This window comes from Meira miltonrushii, assembly GCF_003144205.1.
Source record: "Meira miltonrushii strain MCA 3882 unplaced genomic scaffold FA14scaffold_3, whole genome shotgun sequence".
NCBI classification, from domain to species: Eukaryota; Fungi; Basidiomycota; class Exobasidiomycetes; order Exobasidiales; family Brachybasidiaceae; genus Meira; species Meira miltonrushii.
Genome location: NW_020289945.1, coordinates 1526311 through 1552578, shown reverse-complemented (window position 1 = coordinate 1552578; position 26268 = coordinate 1526311). Strand labels below are relative to the sequence as shown.

General features: G+C 44.4%; 7 protein-coding genes across 7 annotated transcripts; 2 read left to right on the top strand and 5 right to left on the bottom strand.

Annotated features, from left to right (window-relative positions):
* Positions 1–179: 179 nt before the first annotated feature.
* Positions 180–1742, top strand: FA14DRAFT_180426 (uncharacterized protein; the record flags this gene model as incomplete). The annotated part of the gene is made up of 1 exon (XM_025501007.1): positions 180–1742. The coding sequence occupies one exon, from the start codon at positions 180–182 to the stop codon at positions 1740–1742; it is 1563 nt and encodes a 520-aa protein (XP_025354092.1).
* Positions 1743–1926: 184 nt separating this feature from the next.
* FA14DRAFT_168312 (antiviral helicase) lies at positions 1927–6132 on the bottom strand (the record flags this gene model as incomplete). The annotated part of the gene is made up of 2 exons (XM_025500137.1): positions 1927–5820; positions 6111–6132. The coding sequence occupies 2 exons, from the start codon at positions 6130–6132 to the stop codon at positions 1952–1954; spliced, it is 3891 nt and encodes a 1296-aa protein (XP_025354091.1). The 3' UTR covers positions 1927–1951.
* A 956-nt stretch (positions 6133–7088) lies between these two features.
* On the bottom strand, positions 7089–11564 carry FA14DRAFT_161470 (uncharacterized protein). The gene has a single exon (XM_025499135.1). The coding sequence runs from the start codon at positions 11342–11344 to the stop codon at positions 7265–7267; it is 4080 nt and encodes a 1359-aa protein (XP_025354090.1). The 5' UTR covers positions 11345–11564; the 3' UTR covers positions 7089–7264.
* A 534-nt stretch (positions 11565–12098) lies between these two features.
* On the bottom strand, positions 12099–16354 carry FA14DRAFT_156467 (uncharacterized protein; the record flags this gene model as incomplete). Its single annotated transcript, XM_025497829.1, has 2 exons — positions 12099–16138; positions 16270–16354. The coding sequence occupies 2 exons, from the start codon at positions 16352–16354 to the stop codon at positions 12099–12101; spliced, it is 4125 nt and encodes a 1374-aa protein (XP_025354089.1).
* Positions 16355–17462: 1108 nt separating this feature from the next.
* FA14DRAFT_190904 (Calcipressin-domain-containing protein) lies at positions 17463–19749 on the bottom strand. Its single transcript, XM_025501828.1, has 4 exons — positions 19219–19749; positions 18913–19154; positions 18354–18808; positions 17463–18282 (listed from the first exon to the last, which is right to left on the bottom strand). Exons 1-4 carry the CDS (start codon positions 19727–19729, stop codon positions 17640–17642), a joined length of 1851 nt encoding a protein of 616 aa, XP_025354088.1. The 5' UTR covers positions 19730–19749; the 3' UTR covers positions 17463–17639.
* A 112-nt stretch (positions 19750–19861) lies between these two features.
* On the bottom strand, positions 19862–24342 carry FA14DRAFT_161465 (P-loop containing nucleoside triphosphate hydrolase protein). The gene has a single exon (XM_025499134.1). The coding sequence runs from the start codon at positions 24298–24300 to the stop codon at positions 19948–19950; it is 4353 nt and encodes a 1450-aa protein (XP_025354087.1). The 5' UTR covers positions 24301–24342; the 3' UTR covers positions 19862–19947.
* A 480-nt stretch (positions 24343–24822) lies between these two features.
* On the top strand, positions 24823–25633 carry FA14DRAFT_190902 (uncharacterized protein). Its single transcript, XM_025501827.1, has 2 exons — positions 24823–25021; positions 25087–25633. Exons 1-2 carry the CDS (start codon positions 24834–24836, stop codon positions 25562–25564), a joined length of 666 nt encoding a protein of 221 aa, XP_025354086.1. The 5' UTR covers positions 24823–24833; the 3' UTR covers positions 25565–25633.
* The last annotated feature ends 635 nt before the right edge of the window (positions 25634–26268 follow it).

Below are 26268 nucleotides of genomic sequence, written 5' to 3'. Positions count from 1 at the left end.
CAAACAAGTTTGATCGGGTTCTAATATAGAACTAACTGTGCCTAACATGAAAAGTATAAAAGAGACCTTTGCCACAGAAACGAACTTGTTTGAAACCCCCTGTCCCGGTTCCTTTCATTTCAAATAACCACTTGAAGTGGTAAATACTGTATCCCTATCTCGAAAATCGCTTTCCCCCTATGGCAATACCCTCGACTCCTACAACACTCCTCTTACAATCACCCTTTCAAGAACGCAAACCAACACGAAGCAACATGGTCAATTCATCCTCTTACATTTCTCCATCCGACTCTGCGTCCTCTTCTAGTTCATTCTCCGACGTTGATCAACAAGAGGTCAACATGACACCTTCTGAAGTATCCCTTGATGATGATCGACGAACTTGCTTTTGCGGTCAAATCATCACAATGGAAGAAGGAGAAGAAGAAGAAGTTGGAATTTATTGTTCGACAAAATGTGCAAGACAAGATGCAATGGCAGCTTTAACAGGCGCTCCTTCTACTCCCGATAGATCTCAAATTCGATCTGAGCCAATCATTCCCGCTCATAGCAATCTTTCAAGAAAGGCAATCATTAAACATTCTTACAATTCAAGTATCGCATTACAACAAAAGACCATGACTTCAACGCATTACAGGCGAATGGAAGCAATGGAAACAAAAGATGATTATCCGATTGAAGCCATTGAAGAAGCATTTTTGACACCATCTTCAGGTTCAACGTCTTTGTACGATTCATGTGAACATGATGAAAAAGTTCAAGGCGTGATCACATCCCACGTTCAACCTTCTTTTGCTTTACAAAGATGGATGAAAGATAATGGCTTGCAACTCAATGCTGAAAAGATGCAAATGTATGAAAAGGATGACATTGCACGTCAAAGCAGTGAAATTGATGTTTCTCATCATCCTCTTCAAAATACACAAAAGCGCACAGTTTCACTTCCCGCTTCTCCTTCTTTGGATTCGGATGATGAAGAAACACAAGATCAACGTAAACGTCAAGCTAAGATCGAACAAGAGATCCGAGAAATTGATGTTGAACTTAAACAAAGACTTGAACAATTGGATAAAGATCAAGCTGAAATCTCTTTGCACAACACCAAACCAATCGGAATCTTTGAAGAAGAAGAAGACGTTTTGATGCAATTCACTTCTCCAAAATTGGATTATGAAGCACCTTTGGGATGGCGAAGAGGATCAAAAGTTTATTCGAGTAACTTTTTAGGTTTACAACTTTCTTCAGATGAGGAAGACTTATCTTCTCATGGATCAAATGAAGCACTCGATCATTCTTCTCATCACCTTTCACGAATCGAACGTCTCCATGAAGCTCTTGGAATGGCTATCATTGACGAAGATGTTGAACAAGCCGATGACATCAAACAAGCCCAATCCACTTCACCTGAAATTCATCAGGAATCTTCCCGCATTCCAAGTGCATTGGACATGGCGAAAGACTTAGCATTCATGCAAGCAACTTGGAATGCTCGTCAGCATGTTCGTCAACTTTCTACCACTTCCATTGGTGAAATGCCTCAACAAAGGAAATCAAAAGTGAAAAAGTCAACAAATCAACCTTCTATTTCAAACAAACGTTCTTTGACAAACTTTTTCCAACGAAGACCTTCACAAAATAATTTCGAAACAGGTATTTCGAGTAATTCATTCAACAAGGTGGACCGTTTAACAAAAAGTACTTCACCACGCTTCGCTGCCTTGAAACCGATTCCCGCAAAATAACAAACCATGAACGTTCTTTCTCGTCTTCTATTGTATACTAATATTTCGGACACCTTTCACCATTTCTGTAGCTTTTACGGGTTTGCTAGACACCATCAAGTGAGGATCATGATCTCGCTGCTGTATTTATATCACTTTTCTTTCGACTTCATCATTCAAAGACATTCTTTAATAGATTTTATTTGCTATACAAATGATTGATTGATTGTTTAGAAGTACAAACTGGCCGCAAAGACGATATCACGTCTGATCAATTCCATACACTTCTCCATCTTTGCCCATAAATCAGCATCACCAATCACTCTTGCCGCATCTCGTAATTCGCGACAAGATTCATCCAATCTTGTGATCACACGCACAATCGTTCCTTCTGCGATTTCTGTCATTTGACAAATTTCCGCAAAAGGTGTTCCGCGTGCCCATGCATACGCAACAGGTACCATGTGCGTTTTAAGTGATCTCTCATAATCTTCATGGTTCAATTGACATTGTGCTTGAACGGCGGAAATCCGTTCAGCAGTTTGAACGATTGCTGCATATCCCTCTGCCAACTTTCCTTCTAGCTCTACTTCGCCTTCTGCCTTTTCCTTGAAGACCAAACAAGAGAGCAGACCGACCACTTCTTCGGGTTCGTATTGTGTCCAGAAATTATCCAAGATCAGTTCAGTCGTTACCAGCTCGTCAATCGAATTGATCTCACATGCAACTCTACCCTTGAGCAAAACATTTTCATGTTGATTGTCAATAAAGTGCAAGCGCTTCAACACTTCGATTCGTTGGTGGTAATCCGGTAACAATTCCAAGTTCTCATCCGATATCGCACGGTTCAATCGAGAGATCTGTACGAGCAATTGTTTGCGTTGATGCATCATAGCATATTCTCGCTCAAATGTTGCTTCGTCTGTCAGACCTGACCCTGAAGTCTTGATGAACTTAAAGACCTGATCATTATACTGAGACCTTTGTTGCAATAGTTCCTGGAAATCAATTCTTCGCATCTTGCTCCAATCCACTTCCGGTACCTTTTCACTTTTTGCGATTTGCTTAATCAATGGTACCATCAATCCCACCGTTCGCTGCATAGCTGAAATTCTCAGTGCCATAATCATCGATTGTTCAATCTTGAGATCAAATTCGGTAAGCATGCAGATACTCGAAAGCGGCACTTCACGAAGATCGTAAACAAGACCTTCGGTAGAATACCCGTGCAGAGAAGGCGGCCATAGAGGCGGAACACGTTCGAACTTGGAATCAAGCTTACCGTTCTTACGATCTTCAGAGACGGCAGCCAATACTAAAAATTCTTCCTTGCTAACTTGCTTGACCAAAACTGCAGGCGAGAATGAGGCAAAATGAGAATCATGGAGAATGATCAAACGTCCAGGGTTGAAGTTCTTGCTTCCTTGCGCCTGTTGAAGTGCAAGTTGCAAAACATTCTGATTTGCAATGCTCGCGCTAAGGCTCATGTCGTAATAAGTATCAAGCTTTGCAGCACGCTCTTCGGACGGCATTGCAGGCAAACTTGCCAAATGCTTCTCAATCTCTTTGACTTTCTTTTGTTGGTCCGGCAATAAACGTTGAGACGCATTTTCTGAAAAGCTTCTTTTGATCATCTCTTCCACCTTTAGTGCTTCGACTCGTAAAAGATTGAGAATCATGTTATAGGTCAAGCGGAACTGACTCTTCAGCTTGGTCGCTGAGCCTAGCAACATTTTGTGGAGAACTTCTGTTTCCGGCAATTCGTCTGCAGCATTGATGATCACCACACCCGTGGCATCCAAACCACGACGACCTGCACGACCAGACATTTGGGTATATTCACCAGCCAATAATTCCCTGAAACTATGGCCGTCATGTTTACGGATTCCAGAAAAGACGACACTACGAGCAGGCATATTGACACCCATTGCAAAAGTCTCTGTCGCGAATAGAACTTTAACAAGCCCTCTTTGGAATAAGATTTCCACAACTTCCTTGACAATCGGAAGCAAACCTCCATGATGGACTCCTATACCTCTACTCAATAGGTCTCGCATACGTGCAATTTGCGGCAATTCTTTGTCGGTGCCTTTGAGTCGTGTCAAGCTTCTTTCAATCACGATGTGAACCTCACTTTTTTCCTTTGCCGTACAGAGATCAGTATTCGGCAGACTGCTTGCATTTTCTTCGCAACGTTTCTTCGAGAAGACAAACGTTACCACCGGCAGCAATTCCTTTTTCTTCAGCATGCCGATCAAATGAACCCAAAGACTCTTATCTCCCCTGCCAGATTGACCTCCACCGGAAAAGTTGCCTCCTCCGCCTCTTCCTCTTGGCATAGCACGTCTTGCAGGTACAGCACCTCGTTGGCCAGGTCCACCCCTTTGTCCACGGCCTCCTCCTCGCTGTGGAGCATTGATAGGTGGCAGACCATTGACTTCCCGATCCTTATCTTGTCTTCTTTTGATAGCATCACCCGCTTCTTTAATGCCTTGACCAAGGAACTGTCCACGAGCATCAACAATCTTGTGCATGTCTTTACCAGCGTAAAGGAAGTGCTCGAGTGGCACGGGACGTTTTGGTGTACTGATAACGTATATATCTTTCTTCTTCGTCCGTCCGACCCAATCGGCGAATTCCTTAGTGTTGGGAACTGTGGCCGACAAAAGGATGAGACTGATATGTTGAGGACAAAGAATGATCACTTCTTCCCATACAACACCACGTTCTTGATCGTTGACATAATGCACTTCATCAAAGATGACAAATTCAACATCACGGATAAGGTCTGCTCCTCGATACAACATACTTCGCAAGATTTCCGTTGTCATGATCAGACACGGTGCTTCAGGGTTGATTTGTACATCTCCAGTGAGAATACCCACATTCTCCGCTCCATACGTCTGTTTGAAGTCACGGAACTTTTGATTCGAAAGAGCTTTGATGGGAGATGTATAGATGCATCTTGTCATATGCTTGGTCGCCAAAGAGATGGCATATTCAGCCACAACAGTCTTACCGGCAGATGTATGCGCTGCAACAAATACGCTATCGCCCTGTTCAAGATGGTAAACGGCTTCCTTTTGGAAATCATCCAGCTCAAATGGATATTTGTGTGCCATATCAGGGACCAACTGATGAAAGTTTGTCATCTTTCGGTTCATGTCAACGACGTGAGCCCAATCTCGCTTTGCTTCGAGCATTTTCCGATCTGGTTTTTGGGATGCAGAAGGCCGTTGTATCGGTAAGAGCTCATCTATATCTGCATCGAATTCTTGCTGTATGGCATTTGAGGACTTGGACTCCGCTTCCTTTCCAACATTTTCGTCTGAAGAAGATCTCTTGTTAGACTGAAGACCTGCTCGAGGATCTTGCAGCTGTAAGCCGACAAACTCTGAAGCATCCACTCCATCACCTTCATCTTCGTCCAAGTCTTCTTCGATAGAAGCGCCACCTTTTCTATATTTGCGACGAAAGCCAGGAACATGAGTGCTCAATCCGATTCCCTTTCCAATCTCCTTTTCTATCGATGCGACTTGTCTGGCAATAAAATCTTGCTCTTTAGCTTCTTCGTCCTCGTCATCTTCATCTTCAGCACCTGCTACAATCTCGTTTTCCAGTCCGCCCGGAACGAACATCCTTTGTCCAATCTTACCCCGTACAAAATGAGCACCGTTATGGGCTGCAGCAGATGAGGCCGAGCTTCGTGTGATTGAAGTAATTGTGCCTTGCTTAGTTTGTTGTTTCGAAGCAGAGTTCGAGCTACTTTCGCCAAGTTTGACCGTTGTGCGTGTAGATTGTGCAGGCACTTCCTTCAATCCGACAACTTCACCTTGTAGGCCTTTACGATTGAGGATGAGTTTGGTAGGGAATGGGGTCAGCTGAATGGGCAGCAAGCTTTGAATATCAGGCTGACGGTCCCAATGAATTTGGGATGATCCCAAAAGTGAATCTTCTACTTTCAATTTTGGCTGTAAAAATTGCTGCTCTAATAGCATGGCCATCTCTTCATCGCTATAAAGTCCCTTTTGTCCTTCATTCTTTCCATGCGTTGCTATTCCGGCATGCTTGAGTGCATCCTGCATAATAGCCTCGGGATCTTTATTCTCTGGCTCATCGATTCCAAGCTTTTTTAAAGATGCTAGAATGGACGCCTTGTCCTCCTCATTATCGATCGCCATCCTTTTGCTATGCAATGTAACAGAAGTGATGGTTGCAAGGTGGAGTCTATACAGGCATGTGAGCTTACCAACTCATTCTTCTAGCGCGTACTTGGCTGGGAGTTCGGAAAACGGAGCACAGAGTATGAATTTTAAGAAGAAATTATTGGAATTTGTTACTGCAGGCAATTTATTATTTAGACGTCCTGTTGATCTTCTTGCGTTTCACCATCATTGAAATTCCCCATCATGGCACCTGATACAGCAGCTACTACTGTAAATGGGAAAAGAAAGAGGATAAGAAAGCGTAATAAGCGTACGACAGCAACACAAGCAGCAGAGGATAGCGACTCATCATCATCCTCTTCATCATCCGATAGTGAGGAAGAGAAGAGACCAGCAATTAAACCAAAAGTCAAGTCCAGCAAAAGGACAGAAGCGTCATCATCGTCTTCGTCGTCTTCATCTTTTTCAGATTCGTCAGAAGCATCCGACTCATCAGATTCTGAAGAAGAGAAGCAGACGACAGTCAGTGCGTCAAAACCCGACGAAAAGCGACATCGAAAACGAGTCAGAAAGCCAAAACAGACTACTGGGGCTGAAACAGAAGAAGTAAAGACAAGCAACGTTATAGAAAGATTTGCCAAGCTTGCCAATCCTCAAGAAGACAAAAGGCTAAGCGAAGCAACTGTATCTGCTTTAACGTATGCGAAGCAATATGCAGTAGATAAACCACAATGGAAGTTCAATAAAGCAAGACAAGAACACCTCATTCGACATATGCTCAGTCGAGCACCTGAGGAAAATACGAATGAACCAGTCGAAAAGCCAGAAGATGAAGAAGCAAAGGAAGATGATGCTGCCCAAACTCATCAACCATCTTGGTGGCCAGACGAATGGAACGAATGTGTAGCATTTTATCTCAACACAGTGCAAGGCGCTGCAAAACTACGATTATTGAAGAGGTTGAAGGAAGCCAAGGAGCAGGTAATCCCAGCTCCCATCCAACAAGCTGTTCAGGAACCCCAACCGGTACAAATCCCGCAACAAGCTGCTACGCCTTCGGCTGGCTCAAAATCGGTCAATTTTGCTGATATGGCCACCGCTGTAGATGCTCAACCTTCAATTGAGGAACATGCGGAGAAGGAAGCTGAACGCAATCGAGTCATTTTTGAGAAAGAGAGGGCTACTGCATTACTAAAGCTTATGGGTTAATAGATTATGTACTATTATTTGCATTGTTTTTGGTTTGAAGAATGTACTATAGCATTACAAGGAGTTGTTTGTGTGTATTTACCTGCACTGAAATGGGTTCTGATGATCGGCGCAGTAGCAAATGCATTGTTCAATCAGCATTTTGGAACGTCCTATCTGTGTCAGACATCAGCTTTGCGTCGTTTCCCAAGGAGTCAGCGCTACTTCATCTTTTGGGAAAGTTTGTGTATACTTGTAAGGAGAATCTTCCCAGATTTCTTCTCGTTCTTTAGCCAAAGCACGAATCCATCGTTGAATACGTGGATGCATTATTTGAACAGATTGATTGTAAAAAGGTTGCAGATCGGTAGTCTTGTATCTTTTCTCGTATTCATAGCTTTGCAAAGCCAATTCGAATCGATCAAGATCTTTGACCGTCTTACTTTCAATCGTCTTCCGGTCTTCGTATTCGTTCCATAAATCTTCGATTCGTTTGCCGGCTTTACATCCAGCCAATTGACCCTCGACGATCTCCTTAATCGCTTCCCTTTCTCTTCTCAACTTTTCCTCTTTTGTGACTTTATCCAATGGTGTGATATCACCAGTCAATGCTTCGGCGAGATCGTGCACTAAGCACAATTGAACGCATTTGCCGATATCCAAATTGTGATCCGGTAAAAGCATGCTCAAAACTGCCATTCTGTACATATGATCGGCGATAGATTCTGGTTGTTCAATCCTATGATGATACCAGCCAGTCCGCTTTTTTGTTTTGAGATTTTCAACAGTATGCATGAATTCCAAAACGCTCTCCATATCACCTTCTAATTCATCGTCATCACACTTGTCTGCCTCTGTTGCAGATGCTAAGGTCAATGCATTGGGTCGATGGGCGGGATCAGGTGATAGTCGCATTGTTGCCGATTCTGGAGAAGGTGGAGCAACATAAGGCGGTCTTGGTGATCGAACACGACTACTGCGGCCTGTTCCTGCGCTACTACCTAACATTGGACTTGAGTGTGCACTATCGATCGCAGTTGCTGCAATCTTTGCAACAGACGGTAATGGTGATGATGATCCACCAATGTCAAAGCCTCGCGTAACACTTGAGGGTATCGGGTATTTCAAATCAATGCTACCGCGTCGTGATGATGCTGGATTTGCAGATGCTGCCTTGCTTCTGATAGGCACAGGAGCCCGACTCTCCGATGTCTTTTGACCATCTCTTGGCTTTCCGGGTACCACTTCTTGTACGCCACATCCAGCCTCGATCGAAGCAGGCTTCTCAGATGTATCAGAAATTGTTCCTAGCGAAGGACGACGTTGGAGTTTTGTGCCCGTTGTACTATATTGACGAGTTGCTTTGAGCAAAGATGGCGTCATCTTCTTCTCTTGATATGGCAACGAAGTCTTTGGTTCTAGATCAAAGCCAGAAGTTGCATCGCGATGGATGGATGAGAAAGAACGACCTGCGAAGCTGTTTCGCATATTGATCGGTACAGATCGTGCTAACATGAAATCATCAGCAGTCTCTTTCGCTTGAACAGAGGATGTCACGCTGATCGATTTGGTGTTTTCCATCATCTCTTTCTTTGCCGGAATCATCTCATTTTCATCCCCCTCGTCTTCCTCTTCCGGTAATCCCTCCAAAATATACTTCATCGATGAAGACTTTGCTCGCTTGTTGGTCGACCACAAATCTCTATGTGAAGGTGCATTAGGTGCTAGAAGCCCACTAAGTCTAGCCTCAGCCTCGCCCACCATCACACGGAATCCGATCGAGCTTCTTTGTAAATCATCTGTAGGGAACCCTGAAGGCAGAGCTTGTCGGGCAGCGATCATTCGGAATGACTTTGCTGGAGAATCTTGTTTGTCGACCTGAATACGATCCGAGTGAGTTGACGCTCTTGGGATACTACTTGATAGATCAGCATTATAGACCGTTCGGCCATCAAAGCGAAGAGAAGCTGGATCAAACACGTCATCCTCCTCTTTTTGTGGGATGGACTTGTTTTGCATTTTGCTGAGCTCACGTCCAGCCCTTGACTCAGATTCTGCCATAGCAGCAAAAGAACCGACCACAGGAAGTGATTGAATCACGCTTCCGATGTATTGCGAGCCGTCATTACCTTGTGATCCATCTTGCTCGTCGTTTAATTCTCTTTCGATGATCTCCTTTGCACTCTCTTTGACAGCTGTGGTGCTCGGGTCCAGGGTGATGTCAGATGCATTTGGAGTGGTATCATCGGGATCCATATCTTCATCGATCTCGAATACAGGATCTACTTGCTCGACCGGTTCTTTGCTTTCTGGAGTTGAATCACGTCGATTTGAAGCAACTTCTACCTCCTCCGTTGTACTTGCGAAAGCAACCTTTTTCTCTGCAGAAGCATTTGCCTTTTCAGCACTCGCACCATTGGTCGTCAGATTACCACTACTAGCGCCTTTAAGAGCCCCTCTCTTTGTTGAGCCACTTTGATCGACTCCCACTGAATCAGATTTTGCTACATCGTTTGCTCCCTTGCTACTTTCATTAGTGACACCGCTTCTCGATGAACTCTTACTAGGCGGCGTGGGCGTCTTATTGTGTCCTCTCTCACCAGCGCGACCTCTGCCACGACCTCGACGTTCTTCTTCCTCCTCTTCACTGCTCTGATTAGCGCTTTGTGTACGTTGCTTAACTTGAACGGCACCCTCGTCATCTGAATTGACTGCACTAGGTAAAGCAGAATGATCTGCGTTCGGATAACGTTCTCTCAAACGCTTTTTGTGCGCGAACCAATCTTCTTCTTCCTCCTTACTGCGTTGCTTTTGTTGTTCTGCTACGCCAGGCAAATCACGACCACGCATTGCAAAAGAAGCAGAAAGAGCACTTCCGACATACGGTGTTTGTCCTTGTTGGCTACCGCTGATTGAGACACCGTAATTTCCAGACTGTGGAGATACGAGGGAAGTGCCAAGACCAGTCGCAAGCTGACCCCTTCTGTTTGGATCACTATCTTGTGATGCAGTCTTTTCCAGTCCGATTGGAACCAGAGGTCTTCGTCTTATAAAAAGTGGGGAGCTGCTTTCCTTGTCATCCTCATCTGATGCGTCCAAATCAAGATCTTCTCCCTCTTCATTCGATTGGTAGGATTTTTGTTGCTTTTGACTTTGATCGGATCGAGACGTTGAGTGCGTGACATACTTTTGACGCAATTGGCGAGCTTCATTTCGCAGCTGTCGTTCCAATTCATTGATTTGACTACTCTTCTCTTTCAAGATTGCAAGTACTTCCCTTTGCGCTTTATCCCGTACTTCTTTCAATTTACCGAGAGCGATTTGATCAAGCTTTGCTTCTAATTGCTTTTGCGATGTAACGAATTTGTCGGGCGAGCTTTGAACTGTATTGCTAAGCATTTGTCTCACTGAAGTTGAATTTCCATTGATGTGTGCTTTCTCCTTCACGACACTAGAAGGTAAATGAGGCAATAGGTTCTCTAAAAGATGCAGGGTGTCTAAATCATCCCCTTGTTCTTCTTCTTGTTCAGCCAAAGGCTGTGCTCTTCGACGACGTGCTGGAGAAGGAGAAGCAGCGGAACGTGAAAGCTTGCGAAAGGGAGATGCAGATCGACGGGAATCAGAATCGGAGCGCATCCGTGTGCTTGTACTTTGAGGTAATGTCGATGTAGTGGCCTCCTTAGATGTTGTTGAATTCGTCGTATCAGCAACTGCGACACCATAAGATTTCGAAAAGCTTGCAGAAGAAACGATTGCCTTGATCGCTTCCGAACCGAATTTGCAGCCAGACATGATCCACATCAAACCAACCCCATTTGCTGGTCGAAGAATAGCATCTTGCTCCACTGTTGAAGTTGCGCCAGGTCGTACTGGAGATTCAGTTTGCGTTCTTCCCTTACTTGATTCTGTCGGAAATCCAACCGAGCGCGAGCTACCTGATTGTTGTACCTTATTGACCGCATATACAGTCGTATCACAAATCAAACAGATCAATGCAGTGACTGATTGTCCTTTGGCGAATGTGGGAGATTGAATGATTGAACGTGATGTTAGCAAGGGTTGAGCTACATTGATTTGAATTGTTGCCTTATTACGTGGGACTACCACTTCCTCCTGTAATCGACTCTGATCGTCAAGCGCAACATTTGCCGATGCATGTGCTTCAACTTTTGCCGACTCTTGGTTATTCAATGACAATGACTCTGCCTTTTCAAGTTCGATGCGTACATTGATGCATGGACATGCATATGATCCCAAGCCTGCCTCCATCTCGACTACCTATACCCGCCTTCTTCTGATATCAATGTTGCAGATAATCGCTTTTAACTTTCTCCACCTCTTCCTAATTAAAAGGAAAGAAAAACGCTCAATCAGAACCCAATCGCATCTGCATAGATTGAGTTCTAGCCAAGCAAGCGACTAGAGTCACTCTTCTAAGAGATTGAAGTGAAGTGATGGAGGTTTATGATTAAAAAGTGTTGTTTTCCTCCTTAATCAAGCACGTTGGGGGAATACCTTCTGTAGGTCCCAATTCTTGTGCTTGTGCAGTGCATACCAATAAACACCCACTCGCTAACGCAAGCAACACAACCGCTTAAACGCGCTACGCTGCTGCAACGGAAGCGCTGCGTTGCGCGGCATACGCCCACTCAATCAAACCCCACGTATACTTTACGGAAAAAGACGTTGATCTGTAAAACCGACTTACAACGAAGAAATTACCCCTAGCCATCCATCATATTGGGTCACACGAACCACAATCAATCACTCTTTAGTTAAATATGGTACAAATAAAATTAAATTTTTGAATTGCATAATGTCAATTCCATGAAAATAAGATACGAAGAAATAAGAAAAAACACTTCTTCAAATTTTATACATAAACACAAATGTTCTCTGAGATGGAGTGATGATGTTGTTGTCTATTGGATGTGCAAGAAAGCACTTGCTAAAGATGGCCTCAATCATTAGATCTTCTTCACTTTTTTTTCGAGAGAGGTATAGAAGCTGAAAGGTCTTACGATCAAGTGCGACCTTTGCTTTGAGGAGAAGAGTTCACTTGCTGATTGAGAGCGGCCAAAAGACCATTCGCGTTGGGACCCATTGAAGCAGTTGCAGCATTCAAGGCAGCATTCAAACCGGGATTATGTTGTTGATTCTGTTGGGCAAAATTGATCTGTTGCTGTAAATTCTGCAACAAACCCATTCCGATCTGAGCTTGTGACAATTGTTGTTGTTGCCCTTGACCTTGTTGTCCAACACCCATGTTCAGATGTGATTGTTGCTGTTGTCCGTTCATCCCATTCACGCCTTTATTTGCACTTGCTTGAGCAGCTGCAGTAACGGCGGCCAATTGCTGTTGTGCTTGGGCTAATTGCATATTCCGATTACGATTTTGTGGCAACTTCAATTGCATATTCACATTTTGGGTCAATGCAGCTTGCATAGCCAAAAGCTGTTGAGGTGTGAATTGCGGTTGAGGCTGTGTTTGCAATTGAGGTTGTTGTTGGCCGTTTGCCTGTTGTTGTTGCTGCATATTTTGCTGAGCTTGAAGAGCCGCTTGTGCTTGTTGAATAGCAGCTGCAGCCTGTAAAGGATTCATCTGCGTCATCTGATTAGCGCCCGCTCCGTTCAGTAGATTGATACTGTTTCCGTTCATTCGTTGTTGACCTTGTTGAGAACCTCCCATGGGCATTGCATGTCCTTGAGCAGGTGAAGAATGATAAGAACCGTTTGAACCAATATGGGGAGAAGAGCGCTGTTGCTGCTGTCCTTGGGCTTGAGGAACAGGCGAAGAAGAAAGTGGCCTGTTTAGTTGATTTTGCATCTGTGGACTAGACATTGCATTGGCAGAGAGATTACCTCCTAAACCGCTTGCAAACTGGGCGAGCAAGTTGGCAGCATGTGCATTATTTGGACCGAATCGACCGGCTGCCATTGCAGCAGCTGCACCATTCACAGCAGCTTGATTAGGTAAGCCTTGTACACCGCCAAAGGATTGGGCTAACGGATGAGTGATCGCTTGAGCAGCTGAATGTGATGGCATTTGCGATGTTTGCCCATTGGCTTGTACATTTGGCTGTTGTCCATTGGGAACACGAACATTTGGCGAACCTTGTTGATGACCATGTTGAGCACCACCGCTTTGCTGTTGTTGACCACCTTGTTGATTCGCTGAAGCAGCTGCAGCAGCCGCGGCATTTGCCAGAGCCTGTGCTTGAGCCTGCACTGCACGTTGCTGTTGCTGTTGTTGCAAGGCAAGTTGTAATTGGGCTTGTTGAATTGGCTGCTGTTGTTGTAAAGCAGCCAAAGGTCCTCCAACGTTTGTCTGTGCTGCCCTTGCGAGTGCATTCGGATGGCCAAGAGCAGCTGCCTGTGCTGCAGCTTGCTGTTGTGCGTGTTGCTGTGCCTGTGCCTGAGCTTGTTGAGCTTGAACGGCTTGTTGCTGTTGTGCCTGAGAATATACATTTGTACTATCGCCACGGAAAATGGAATAGCCAGCAGGAATGGTCGATGGCGTATCTGCAGCTGCTTGTGCTTGCATGACATTACTCAAGTCTGTCGATAATTTCATCAAATCCGCTTCTTCCAACAAGTTCATACGGAATCGCATAAATCTCTGATCAAAGTCATCAATGATCGCTTCATCGTCGTCTTCCATACCGCCCAAGCCGCATAATCCCAGACCAGCCCATCTACCTGTTTCATCATCATAACGCCAACGCTCTTGTATACGAGTCCAACGTTCAACTTCATCTTCCGAAGCGATCGAGTCGTTCTCGTCATCATCTTCACCGACTCCTGCCATTTCATCATCACTATTTTGCTGTTCTCTGCGATTCTCTTTCTGTTGAACAGGTTCTTCGCTTTCGTCAATACTGGTAGCTTTGGTGGACGTGCTGATTTTCGAATGGTGACTAGAAGTGGACGAAGATGCATCTGATGCACCTCCATCAACATGATCGACGTTCTGTTGTTTGAGTGGAGAGGATGCAAAGGGACCTGTTTGCATAGTGCGTGATGCTGCAGATGAAGAGGACAATTGACTGGGTCTGATAGAAGCAGAGAATGCGAATGGGCCGGTCAAAAGCTCAGGCAGTTGATCTTTGCCTTGACTCTTCAATCCTGAATCATTTGTCGTTTGTGATCGTGATGGCTGCTTGACTTCATTTTGCTTTTCGTTTGATGATTCTTTACCTTCTTTGCCCGATTCATCTGCTTCTTTGTCTTTTCCTTTTTGTTCGCTCTTCGAAGCAGATTCGGCATTTGCGCCATTACGCGGCCAATCAGATAGGCTGGATGGAACAGGGCTGGGCGCAGGCAATTTACGATCCAAGAAGATACGTCCGCCCCGTCCAACCCTACGACGAAAGGATGCCGGCCTTCCAACCCTGCCAAAGTTGTTGACATTGGAGGGCGAATTGGAAGACCAAGGAAAGGAAGGCATTTCACTTGCATCAGATTGCGAGTCCAAGTGGATGGGCCGAAAGGAACGCAAATGGCTGGGAACGGGAATAGGCTGAAAGGCAGCGTCGCTTCCTTCTTCCCAGCCTAGATCGCTATCAGATTTACGTTGAACTTCTCGTTCAATATACGCTTGTACAGCTTGAACACGATCCAAGATTGCAGAGCCCAATCCAGTCGATGCAGTAGAAGAAGCAGCGCCATTTGTTGCATTTGCTTGACCAGCAGCAGCGGCAGCACCAGCAGTCGCTGATTCTTCTCCGTTGCTGGGTCTTGCTTTGCGATTGGGTATCTTGACCACTCCTCCTTCTTTGATGCTGGCAACTGATGTTGCCGCATCGTCTGCTTTGCGTTTCTTTTTGGATGAGATATTCATTGCCACAACGCCGGCCACTCCGTGCGCATGTTCGTCGCGCTTCTCGACAGAAATCAACTCTTCATCTTCTGTACCATTACTTGGTCCGGCAATATTCCATTGTTTCTTGACTTCCAGCAATTCACGAGTGGATTGCCAGCAAGCTTTGTCTTGTACCAAAGTTGCTCTCTTTGTCTTTTCACGTTGTGCCAAGAGGGATAAGAGAGAGACACTTTGTTGTAATTCGTGTCGTAATCGAACCAATTTTTCAAGATGCATGGCATCTGTTTTACGTGTCTTTCTGACCATCTTCACTTCTCTTCGTCGGAAGCAGACATATGGATCATTGTCGTTGCTTTCATCAAAGTTCAAGCTAGGCATGATTGCCCTTCCCTCTCGGTCCTCCCTTCTATTCTTCCACCAAGGATAGACAACTTTTGCCACATTTTTGAGGGCGGGCAAGTTTCTGTAAGGATTTTCGGGAGACCATTCTTGTTTCAAGTGGGAAGAAGAAGAGGAAGATTGTTCCCACCCCAATTCTGGCAGTTCGGGGAATGCAAGCTTGGACACTTCGGAATCTTCTTCAAAAGAAGGCAACAGATCGTCCAGCGTCGGTAATTTGCTCAAGTCCAGATGTGCAAAAGGCACTTTGTCTGAAGTGACCTGTTCGAAAACTGTCATTACCATTTCAAATTCATCTTGAGAAATCACCTTTAGGTCGACATTTTCACGGGCCAAAGACGCTGCCATTTCGTCGCGAGATTTTTCCTTATTCTTTCCCTTTGCAGAGGATGGAGGGCGAGCTTTAAGCAAAGCTGCATCCAATGCGTCTGCTGCCTTTTTATTACGATCTTCAAGCCAAAGGTCATCATCTTCGTCTAAAGTATACGAAGGTCCGCGAATGGATTCTTCGACAGTTTTTGAAGTTCGGATATAAGTTACTGGATCGGAATAAGCGCCCAATTTGTACAAGTAATGATATTCTCTTTGCATCAAAACAGCTTTGGCATCAGGTGTTGGGATATGGTAAGACACTTTTGCAGGTGCAGGACCAGCACCATTTCCGTTTGCCTGTGCATTTGCCAAAGCATCTGCTGCAACTTGACTAGATGAAAGAGCGGCTTGCAGATGGTGTTCGCTAATTTCCGAAGCATCCACACCTAATCCTTTATCCTGAGAATCTTCATTCTCGATCGCTGATTCAGTTGCACCTGCTAAAGCGGAACTTCCTCTTTGAATGGATACTGATTAGGGGCAAATAGGAAAGAGGTCAGCATATCATTCAAATCATCATGACACGTGAGCAAAACGAGGGTGTCAACCATACACTCAAACGCGTTTGGTCACCTGCCTTGCAAGGAGGGTGGGTACTCACATAATTGTTTAAAGCCTAGCTTTTTCAATCGACGGTTGGGCAAACCAGCAGCAATGCCAGCGCCGGAAGCGATTGTTGTAACCATTTTTGACGGATATAATTTATTTCACGTACGCCGCGCCGCGCGCAAAAAGGGCGTACACGAAATTGGCTTGGAAAAGAACAGCTCTGGAGGGAGAGGCTGCTCAGCGAACCAGGCTTGAAGGCTTAAAGCGCGCGCGCGCAAACGTAATATACAAGACCCCTCAATCGATTCAGGAGTTGTCCAATCGTCAGGGCCAAAAGATCAATGAAACGCGACCCAACTGATTGTGATCGAGAGATAGTCTGTCGGATGACTTCAAACCAGCTTCAGAGATCACGAAAGTATAGGATTGATATCGACCTTTTATTGTGCGGAAATAGAGCCTTAATTAGACAAAATCCATCCGGATTCTACTATTTGCGCGCGCTTGAAAATTGTGGGCCTGCGAAACGATTTTTGCCAGTTGGGAAAGGGGCAAAGAGCCAAAATACGCGTCAAAAAGGGGAAAAAGTGGATGTAAAAAATACAAGAAAACGGCGTAACGCACGCTCTAGGCGTATGGGCTGAAGCAAAAAAGACAGGGAAAAGGGTTGAACAGTAATGCGCGCGCGCTTTGCTTGTTTGGGTGGCAATGCTTGCTGAGCAAATTGGATTCGATCGATGATACTGACGCGCGCCTTTTATCGAGCCGGATTTTGGACCGGCGCGCACCTCTGAATGCAATCAAAAATTGAAAAACGGAATTGTCCTACGTAAAGTAAGATGGCCAAAAGATGTCTTCCACACAATCAAGGAGGCCGACAAATTGACGAAAAATAAGGATGTGAGAACACGAATCGAATCCAAAATCAAAAGGATCGATCGTGTGTTGAGGAAAGAGGTCGTGCGAGGGGACAGAAGGAGGGATTCAAGTTGCAGGGTGGATTATAATTCGATTTTCTTTCTCTTTTCAATTTGCGCGCGCGCGCACGCCAAATGAAAAAAAAAAATTTGTCAGGGGGGCGCCAGCGGACGTGTTTTGTATTGGAATTGTTTTAATGCCTGAATAGAATCCAATAGAATAATCCAACGGAGTCATTTTTCACGAAAGCAGCAAGCCAGCGTGCGCGTTCTGATCCTTTTTCTTAATACTGAATTTGTATTAGAAATGCAGCGTGTTCATAAAACTGTATTACGAGAACGTGCTACTTGCTCTTCAGGCTTTAGACAAGTAGGATCTTCTCGAAGACCCTAAGAGAGGTGGCTTTTGCCAGTTACAGTAGTAGTATGACAATATTTCAGTAGGCTATCGCTTCTCTATGGGTTGGCTACTTTATACAGATGTGCTATTATACATGTCAACAATTTAACCCAAAGGAGGCCTTGCGGTCGGTGTGATCGTTTCAGGTGAAGAATGGTTCAAACTTGCTGGTGCTCCTCTCATACTTTCCACGGTTGCTTTTACCGAACTGATACTTAATCCTTTATTCATTCGACTTTCCACTTCTTCTTGTCCATCCTCTTCGGCATCCACATTTTGCACCGTGACTCCCGGTAGAGAGACAAGTCCGTTTGCTTCTTCGTCTCTTGTTTCACCAACATCATAAGCTTCTTTAGCCAATGGATGATACGATCGAACGGCTGCTTGTCTTGGAGGAATAATCACGGAAGCAGTTGGTGGCGCAAGGCTAGACGATGATGCTGTCCGACGATGACTCTGCGAATGATATGTAGTATTCGATCGTTCACCATCTTCCAGTGGTTCGGGAGTATGACTGCGAACACCTAGACCGCGATCACGCAGAGATCCCAAAGCTCTCATCAGATCATCTGCCAAAGTGTTCGTATTCGGCGGATCTTCACGGATAGGTTCCCATCCAACAGGAGGCGAACCTGGTGGACTGATGAGAAAGTTTCGATCTGTGGTAGGGACAGGCAAATGAGCCTCTCCTTGATCACGAAGACGAGAGAGAGCTTGGGGTTCTCCATAGTAGGCACGTAAGACAAGCCTGTGTTCGATAGAGGGATGAAATATCAGCTTCAACGCTCTACTGAAGCAAAGTACACCTGACCAACTTACCCTTCTCCATCTCCAGCGGATAATTTGCGAGGCTCTACATCCGATCCTTCTTGAAGATCAAGTATGGCCTCATCTTCTCCTTCGTCTATCAAAGGGAGCAAAATACGATCCAAAGCTTCTTTCGCACGTTTTGCACCATCAATCTTGGAATACATCACAATCGCACGACCAAAGCCTGGTAACGTTAGCCACCAATCCATTTCCCCATACGCATGGAGAAGATCGAGCAAAGCAGATGCTAAAGAAGGGGTATAAAACACCTCATTAGGCACATTGACCAAAATGAGTGTTTCGGTAGGGGCGACAGAGGTTGCTTTTGTCGCTTCTGCTGCTTTGCTTTCGTAAAGATGTCTTGGATCGGATGAATGAAAAGATGCAGCAGGACTTGTACCATACCCATGCTCTTCATTATCGTCTGGCATTTGCAATAATGAATCAAGATGTGCCAATGTGGCCTGAGAGATTTAAAAAAAGGGATTGATGAAAATGCGTGAGCTTGCTGTCCTTGCATTTAATAAGGCCTAAACCGGCTATCAGGTGTCTGATAATGATTCCTCACCCTTCCTGATTCGCTTAGATTGATGCTTGGACCTGCATCACCACCCTCTTCTTCTGCATCTTCGAATGCTCCCTCATTTTGCAATTGTGTATGTCTTGCATCCCCGTTTGCAGTGTGCGCAAGACCCGTTCCAAACGGTCCAATGGATGAGAATGGATTTCCGAATCCGCCATCTTCTCCATCTTCCATGATTGATGGATGTAATGATGCACAGTGAGATAAAGTCTCAAACAACTTCTCCACTAGATGGGTTCGCGAAAGGGTCGTTAATATGCGCAGAGATGCTACCGTGTCAAATTTACTCACCTAGATCTGCTTCGGCGGGTACGATCCATAGCTCAGCCAAGTTGTCATCTCCCTCTTCTTCTTCTTCTTCTTCTTCTTCCTCTGTGCCAGCACTTAGATCTAGCTGACAATACACGCATCCTGCTTCAGAAGCTACTAATGAAGTACTCTGCATTGCTTGTGGTAGCGATCTTGAAATTGCATGTAGAGACAAGCTTGGGTAGTCCAATGAGAACCCTTTCTGATCCGAAGGTAAGAATGAAATAGATTCGTCGGTCAGGAACAGCGTTCCTTGATGTACAGCATCTGAGGCTGTTTCGTTTCCATTGATGGCACCCGCTTGTCTTCCTTCGTCTGTCCCATTTGAATGCGGAAATGCTGTAGAGGGCTGTAAATGACATTTGACGTTGTCCAATTGAAGTCTTAAGATCGGAGGTAAATTACTGAATGTGGACGGCGTTGATTCCTGCGATCGGGAATAGTCCTCCTCTGTGACGAAAAGAGGCTTCTCTGAAATAGACTGAAGCGGCATCTTTTGTGTATATGTCTAAGATGACTGTCAAGGAGAAAGTGTTGGGTGTTGGTTTAAGAACTTTGGAATCAAAAACGCGAAGCCCATGCGCTAGTTACGTAAGCGACTTGGTGCATTCATTCATTACCACGCTCTTCTTCTCAATGATGCTATTTGACAATGGTCTATCTTACAGGTAAATTCTATGAGGATATATGCTATAAACACACTATTAACAATCAATAATCTTCGTCATCATACCGCATGGATTTTCCAACTGGCGGCGCTGCATACTGTTGACGATGTCTTTGATTTTGCCTTTCCCATGCTGAACCTCTAGGTTCATTATCCACCACTCCTCCAACGGCTTCTGCACGATCCAAGATTGCTTGTAAGGTTGGTGGTAGATGTTCTTCATACTGTTCGACAGGTAAATCTGTTCCATTGATTGTACGAACGGGCGCTGCTTCTGCGATTGTATGTCGAACTGCATCGGATGAATTCAGATGTCCTTCCGCGTGACCAGGTTCGTTTTGCATTGGTAAATCAGCATCAAACGGTTCCAAGCCAACTAAACCACGCAAGACACCTAAAGCACCCACTTTTGAAGTGACAAGGTTTGCATGTGCACAAGTTTGACTTGTGACGCAACTTGGACATCCTTCCACACAAGGACAAGATTCAATCACCGAGATTGCTATTCGAATCAATCCATCCAAATGTTCAAAGGCTTTCACACAAACGCCTCCGTTCAATCCTGGTGTATCGTAAAAGATCAAACGAGCAGGTCTTTTGCGACTCGTTGGCTTGCGTGCATATTCTCGTTCTGCTACTTTGCATTCTGTTCGAACATCACCCGCTAAGCTGACAACGAACATTGGAGTTAAACTGAGTAAAGCATGTTCGGCAGCATGGATTGCAGCAGCTGCATTAATTGTCTTATCAATCAAAGCATTCACCAACCAAGCAGGAACATCAAGCCAGAGTCCTTTTGTGTCACGGATAAACGGAGGGCTTTCAAGGCTGACTTCGTCCAAAATATTTGCCCTTTTGTCCACCTTGAAATATCCCCAAACATGAGTTGCAATACGAACGTGTCCATAGTATGCTTTCGTATTTGTATCTCGCAAAGCACGAATACGATGAGTTTCCATTGCATCCGTATCTGTGTGATCACGAGGTCGGGTATGATAGTTAACGTTTGCTTGTTTCATTCTTGCGATACGCTTTTCATGATCGATATCTTGGCAAATGTACGATAAACCTTGATGCATAAACACAGCCCCTTCGAATGCTTCAAAGATTGCACGGTCGACTTCCACCTCTTCCATCACTCGAGGACCAGAACGTCTGTTGGGCGAATCATCTATGTAGATGTACGTGAGTTGACGTGCACCACGTAAAGCCACTTCTCGTGCTGGATTCGGACGTAGTTCTGGCCGACAGTGATAAAAGCCATCTTTGTCTTGTTCTAATCGAGTTGCACATAATTTGTCAATCACATCTTCATCGCCAAAGTACTTTGCATCTTCTTCAGGTTGGAGTGGCATTTCCATAGCTGCACATTGAAGATGACTTTCCAAGACAAAGTCATTCTTTAGGTCTACACTGAGAATCGTATCAGGTTGACTGAAGATTTCTTCAGGGTTACGCATGTAGTGCTGGTCCATGGGGAATGGGTCTCCGATCAAAACTGCCAAGGAGTCTTTCTGACGTCGACCTGCACGTCCTGCTTGTTGTCGTAAACTTGAGATCGAGTAAGGAAATCCGAGCATAATCACAGCATCCAAAGTACCAATGTCGATACCCAGTTCCAATGCACTAGTAGCCACAATACCCAACAAAGCACCCTTGAACATATCTTGTTCGATCTTTCTTCGATCTTCAGGAGAATAACCGGATCGATAGGACATCACCCGTGAAACAACATCTTGACGGTTGTCCAATAAGAGATCGTTACGGATTTGATTCATCACTATTTCACAGGTTCGACGTACTTTTGTAAAGATGATCGTTCGTACTCCACGTTCGACCAGATGACGAAACACTTTTGATGTCTCAGCATATGCGCTCACCCTTCCTTGCTTTGGGTCATTGTCATCGATTAAAGGAGGATTCCAGATCAACCACTCCTTATTACCGGCGGGCGAGCCATCCTCTGTGATCACCTCAACTTCTTCGATACCGAACAATGTGCGCATATGTTCGGCCGGATTGGCAACTGTAGCACTACAGCTAACAAAACGGACATTGCGATTGCCGAGTGCATGACACATCCTCCTTAGCCGCCTCATGACAAATGAAACATGTGCTCCAAATAATCCATTGTACATGTGCAATTCATCTACGACAACAAATCGTAAGCCACGTAAAAATCTACGCCATTGATATTCGTTGGGTAAAATACTTTGATGTAACATATCCGGATTGGTGAAAATCACACTCGCACGATCACGAATATCTTGACGTAATTCTTTGGGTGTATCACCATCATACGTTGCAACGATTGTTTCTTGTAATCCATCACAATTGAGTAAAAGATCTTGTAATGTTCTCTTTTGATCTTGCGCTAATGCTTTTGTGGGGAAAATGTACATCGCCGTTGATTCGTAATCTTCTTGTAATGCTCGAAGAACTGGAATTTGATAAATGAGACTCTTACCACTACTCGTACTCGTGCAAACAATGATGCTTTTATTCTCATCCAATGCATTCAGTGCATCGGCTTGATGTAAGTAGAATTCTTCGATCTGTCGAGTTGCCCAAAGTGCGTTCACGATCTCTTGACTAAGCATGAACGTCAATTGATCATATCTCGCAGGTCTTGAGGCAATACTTCTCCTTCCACCTGCGACAATCTGGTCTTTGTACCAGACTTGCGATCGTAATTCTTCAATCACTTCACTGATCGGAGGTCTTTGGTCAGGATTTTTCATGAAGAACTCCAGTCGCATCTTTCGTTTTCTTGGTGTTTCGCCGATGGCTTTTGTGCCCAATTCTGGGTTGACGGGAATATGCTCTTCTGCTGCTGAGATGATCAATTGGACAGGGTCTTCTTCTTTAGCCATACAAGCTGTCAACAACTCCAACACAGCTTGCTCAAACTTAAAGTTACGCTTCTCAATAAGCTTCGTCATGGCAGCCGCTGATGGGATTTCGTATAATTTTGGATTCGGTCTTCCTTTTGGATTGTTCCGTGAAGGTCCTCTTCGCATACCTGGCTTGCCTCGAGCCGTTGCTTTCGGACCTTTCAACGTTCCATCATTGAATTCAAAGAACAAAACGAAATCTTCAACCGGCTTGCCAAAATTTGACGTTGATTGTGCCTCGGCCACCTTCATCAGTGCCTGTGAATTGGTCTGTTGACTTTGCATCATCTCATCAGCATCATCTTCGAATCCGTTAGCTTCTAAGGAAACATGCATAGTCTCACGCATCTCTTCTTCTGCACGATCTGCGGCTGCTTCCTCTTCGATATTCCGTGCAACTTGTGCATATATATCATCCATCTCTGCTCGATGCGCCAAGAACTTTTCACGTCCAGTCATGGATTCGATATCCTTCCTACGTGACTTTCCCATGGAGGAACCTGATGGAAGCTCATTATGAACTTGCAAAAGTTCTTGTTCAACGTATGCGAAATTGATCAAATCCGAGCACAGCGATTTGATTTGTGCAATGTCCATGATCTCTAACGGTCGATTGAGCAAACCTTGAACACTACTTTTGAGGGTGTCGTATGTCGTTGCCATATGTTTGCGACCTGAACAAAACGCATATACCGTATTTAAAGCCTTGAACGTCTTTTCCAATTCGAGGAAATGCTCTGGCCAAGGGAAAGTACGTTCTAAAGGCGGCTTCTCACCTTCTTCTGTTTCATTTGCTCGTTCAGCAGCTTCATGTACAGTGTTGTGTGTAGGAGTTGGCTCTGGAGTTGCCTGTGCTTGTTGCCCTTCTTCATCTTCTTCGGATTGCTGAGGAGGTGTTGATGGTCTGGCGTTGTTTGCTGGGTTGGGTATTCCAAGCATGGCAAGAATTGAATCTACTCTACTGTCTTCCGTTTCTCCATTTGCTGCTCCATTCAAGTCATCCCCTTCTGTCTTTACTGTTAAATCTGCTTCTTGCTTCACAGGTACATTCTTTTTTCCCACCTGTTGCTGATCTTCTTCATCGCTGCTTTCGATAACGATTGCGTTGGGGTGTGCGTCCTCTTCCTCCGTTTTGATACGAACTTGCTTTGAATTTGAGGCGGATTCTGCTTGCATTTCCTTCTCCTTCTGCTTGACTTGATTTTCAAACCGTTCACGACTAGCAAGAACAGCCCCAGCAGCACTTTGTCCTAACAGCCTCCTCCTCTTTTCACTTGGTGTTTCCAGGGGATCATTTTGCTGTGACTTCTCAAAAGCACCCGTTGCTTCTCCTCTAAACAGCTCATCATTATAATTTATCGATGAATGGGTATCATTTGTTGGAATTGGAGAGGTTGCCTTTCTTCTTTGTCCTGTTTGTGTGGGTGCTTCTTTTCCTCTTTGTCTTGCTGATTCTCTTCGCCTTTGTAAGCCCAACTCATCTACCCTTCGTAATTTAGCCATCATGCATTTCCCGTCCTATGAATGCCATGAGGCTGTTGTGAATGATGAAGGATTGATTACAATTTTGACACCATTCTTAATGCAATCAATTTTGTGTTAATGTGGAGAAAATTAATCTTACGTACGCGTACAATACAAATACATCCATCAACCCGTGTAAATTAAACGCGTAAAGGCCATGATATATCAATGCAACATCCCATCCTGTTAAGAGGATGATGTGATCATAAGCATGCTTAAGTATTCCATCTTACATCAGTATCTGAACGAGCTGACATGCATCTTCTCAATCTGAGAGGTTCCAATCAATCTATGCATCTTGACAATTAATTAAAATATAAATCATGCTAAAATGGTGTTAAAAAGGGAAGGGGCCTGTGCTTCTTCGGCAACATAATATTAAATTGGCGCAACGTGGCCGTGCGGCACCGATGATGGTCATATTAGATTATTTGCAGCATCGTATCTGAAGCATACATTCAATGGGCTATACCTCACTCCCTACTTCATGCTCAAATGCACCATATTCAACAATGACGACCTATCAACAAACATATGCTGGATATGGCGGCCAAGAATATTCCTACAATGGAAGTGGAACAAACTCTTTAGGAAACCACTGGAGTTCACTTGACTACGGTCCATCAGCAGCCAATCAAAACAATTATCATTATAACAATCAGGATGGGTCGTACTATTACAGCAATCCTGATGGATCACGGTGAGTGTTATTTGAAATAAAGAGTTTGTAGGGTGTGCTAATTTTATATCTCTCTTAACAAACAGATATTACAATAGTGGAGATGGATATTCTAAATACACACCGCCCGATGAAGAGCAAGATGAAGAAATGTCAGATCAAGAAAATGAGCAACAAGATGAAGAGGAATCAAATGAAATCGAGGTTGAACAAGAACCCGATCGGGCTGATTATAGATTGGACTTCGACAATGGTCATCAAAACAGTGGTACTATAGACAGCAAGGAAAATTCTCGATCTCAAGCGGATCAGACAGACTCGGAAGCAGATAATGGTGAAAATTCAAATGAAAACACTGAATACGTTGGCGATTCGTACGATTCGGAACTTTACGAAGAAGTGTATGATGAGGGCGAAGGTGAATATGTAAGCGATTACGGTGAAGATGATGGTTATGGCGATAGCATAGATAACGTTGATGATTATGAAGATGATTTTTACGATGACGACGATATCTATGACGATGACGATGATTACAGCTATGACGATGATGACTATGACTAATTTAATAGTCTTTTGCTTTATATTCATCTGTATTCATATATAAACAGCTTCAAAGAGCATAAACAATACAATGAAATCAAACATATTCATCCCGCAAGGTTTACAAACTGTATGAATTGCGTGCTTTCTGCATAAGTTGCAGTGCTTTGACAGTTCATATCGGGCTGCAAAAGTATCAACGCGGCCGATAAGCACAAGTGCTTGACAGGTCTACGAAGGTCAAAGCGCAATTGGCTGAGGTTCTTTTAAAATTGCTGAGCAATTAGGAGTACTTAAAGCTTTTTCATTCTGATTTTCTTCTTTCCTTTCTTCTCCATCAACTCTCAAGCACTTCTCAATATTCTCCAGTGTAAAAGCTCAAGTAACAATGACTCACGGCAAAGGAAGCTCAAGTGGCAGTGGTCAAGGTGGCTACACCTACAAGAGCTCCGGCACGAATTCTAACGGCAATCATTATTGTGCAAGAGACTATGGATCTTCTGCTCCCAACCAAAACAGTTACCATTACAGTAACAAGGACGGTAGCTATTATTACTCCAACCCAAACGGGTCAACGTGAGTTTTTGTTTTGGCGATTATATCTAATTGGTACTTCTGCTCACATGATTTCTCTCTGTATAGCTACCACAACAATGGCGATGGTGGCTCCAAGTACACCTCTCCTTCTGGCCAATCTTACAGCAAGAAGTGATTCAAGCAAGCCG